This window comes from Plectropomus leopardus, unplaced genomic scaffold (assembly GCF_008729295.1).
Source record: "Plectropomus leopardus isolate mb unplaced genomic scaffold, YSFRI_Pleo_2.0 unplaced_scaffold7934, whole genome shotgun sequence".
Taxonomy (NCBI): Eukaryota; Metazoa; Chordata; class Actinopteri; order Perciformes; family Serranidae; genus Plectropomus; species Plectropomus leopardus.
In genome coordinates, this window is record NW_024687399.1 from 1 (window position 1) to 1,184 (window position 1,184).

At 53.5% G+C, this 1,184-nt stretch overlaps 1 protein-coding gene across 1 annotated transcript; it reads left to right on the top strand.

Moving 5' to 3' along the window:
• Positions 1 to 488: 488 nt before the first annotated feature.
• On the top strand, positions 489 to 902 carry LOC121940195 (histone H3-like). The gene is given in 2 exon segments (XM_042483018.1): positions 489 to 813; positions 816 to 902. Coding segments are annotated over 2 exon segments (411 nt in total). The 5' UTR covers position 489.
• Positions 903 to 1,184: the final 282 nt, after the last annotated feature.

A 1,184-nucleotide genomic window follows, 5' to 3' on the forward strand; every position in this document is an offset into this window, starting at 1 on the left:
CATAGTTTCCTTTGCGCAGCAGTCTGTGGACACGACCGACTGGGAACTGGAGCCCAGCACGAGAGGAGCGGGTCTTTGCCTTAGCTCTGGCTTTGCCACCGGTTTTTCCGCGACCACTCATACTGATGATTTCTAGAGTTGAGACTCAGAGAAAATGTGGTTCAGCGGTTGAGACCCTCCTCTATATACTGACAGAGCGCGGGACGGTTCTTGCCAGACCAACCAGAAAAGAGGCTGAAGCAGAGCAGCGGGGGTCCACAGTGCGTTTTGGCGGACTTTTTGAAAGTATTTTTCGGCCAATAAGCAGCGGAGATTGGGGCGGTGGGCCGCTCCTCGAGGCGGTGCTGAGCTCCAGGAGGGGCCGCCCACCAATCAGGAGGCGGAGGACTGAAGCAGCGTCACCGTCTGACAGCCGGTCCCACAGTTTAAGAGCAGCGTTTCTGCTCTTTCAGCTGCACATTTCTACTGTTAACAGAGAAAGAAGAAATCATGGCAAGAACCAAGCAGACCGCTCGTAAATCCACCGGAGGCAAAGCTCCCAGGAAGCAGCTGGCCACCAAGGCTGCGCGTAAGAGCGCCCCGGCCACCGGCGGCGTCAAGAAGCCTCACCGTTACAGGCCCGGTACCGTGGCTCTCCGTGAGATCCGTCGTTACCAGAAATCCACCGAGCTGCTGATCCGCAAGCTGCCCTTCCAGCGCCTGGTCCGTGAAATCGCTCAGGATTTCAAGACCGACCTGCGTTTCCAGAGCTCCGCTGTCATGGCTCTGCAGGAGGCCAGCGAGGCTTACCTGGTCGGCCTCTTTGAGGACACCCCAATCTGTGCGCCATCCACGCCAAGAGAGTCACCATCATGCCCAAAGACATCCAGCTGGCCCGTCGTATCCGTGGAGAGAGAGCTTAAATTATCTGCTGCTCCACAAACCACAACGGCTCTTTTAAGAGCCACCTCACTTCACTAAGAGCTCAGTCCTACAAAGTTTGAGTGTCAAAACAACATGGGTCACTATTACCAATGTGATAGCATACCACAAAGCGAGATTACGGGCAACTTTAGCTGGTTCAAGTACAGTTAATTCATTAATTGTGCGGGAGGTCGATTACAACATGAATCATCCAGTCAACATGTTTGTTTTTTTTCTTGTTTTTCTCTCCTTCATCTCGTTTCCTGCATCACGTTATCTGA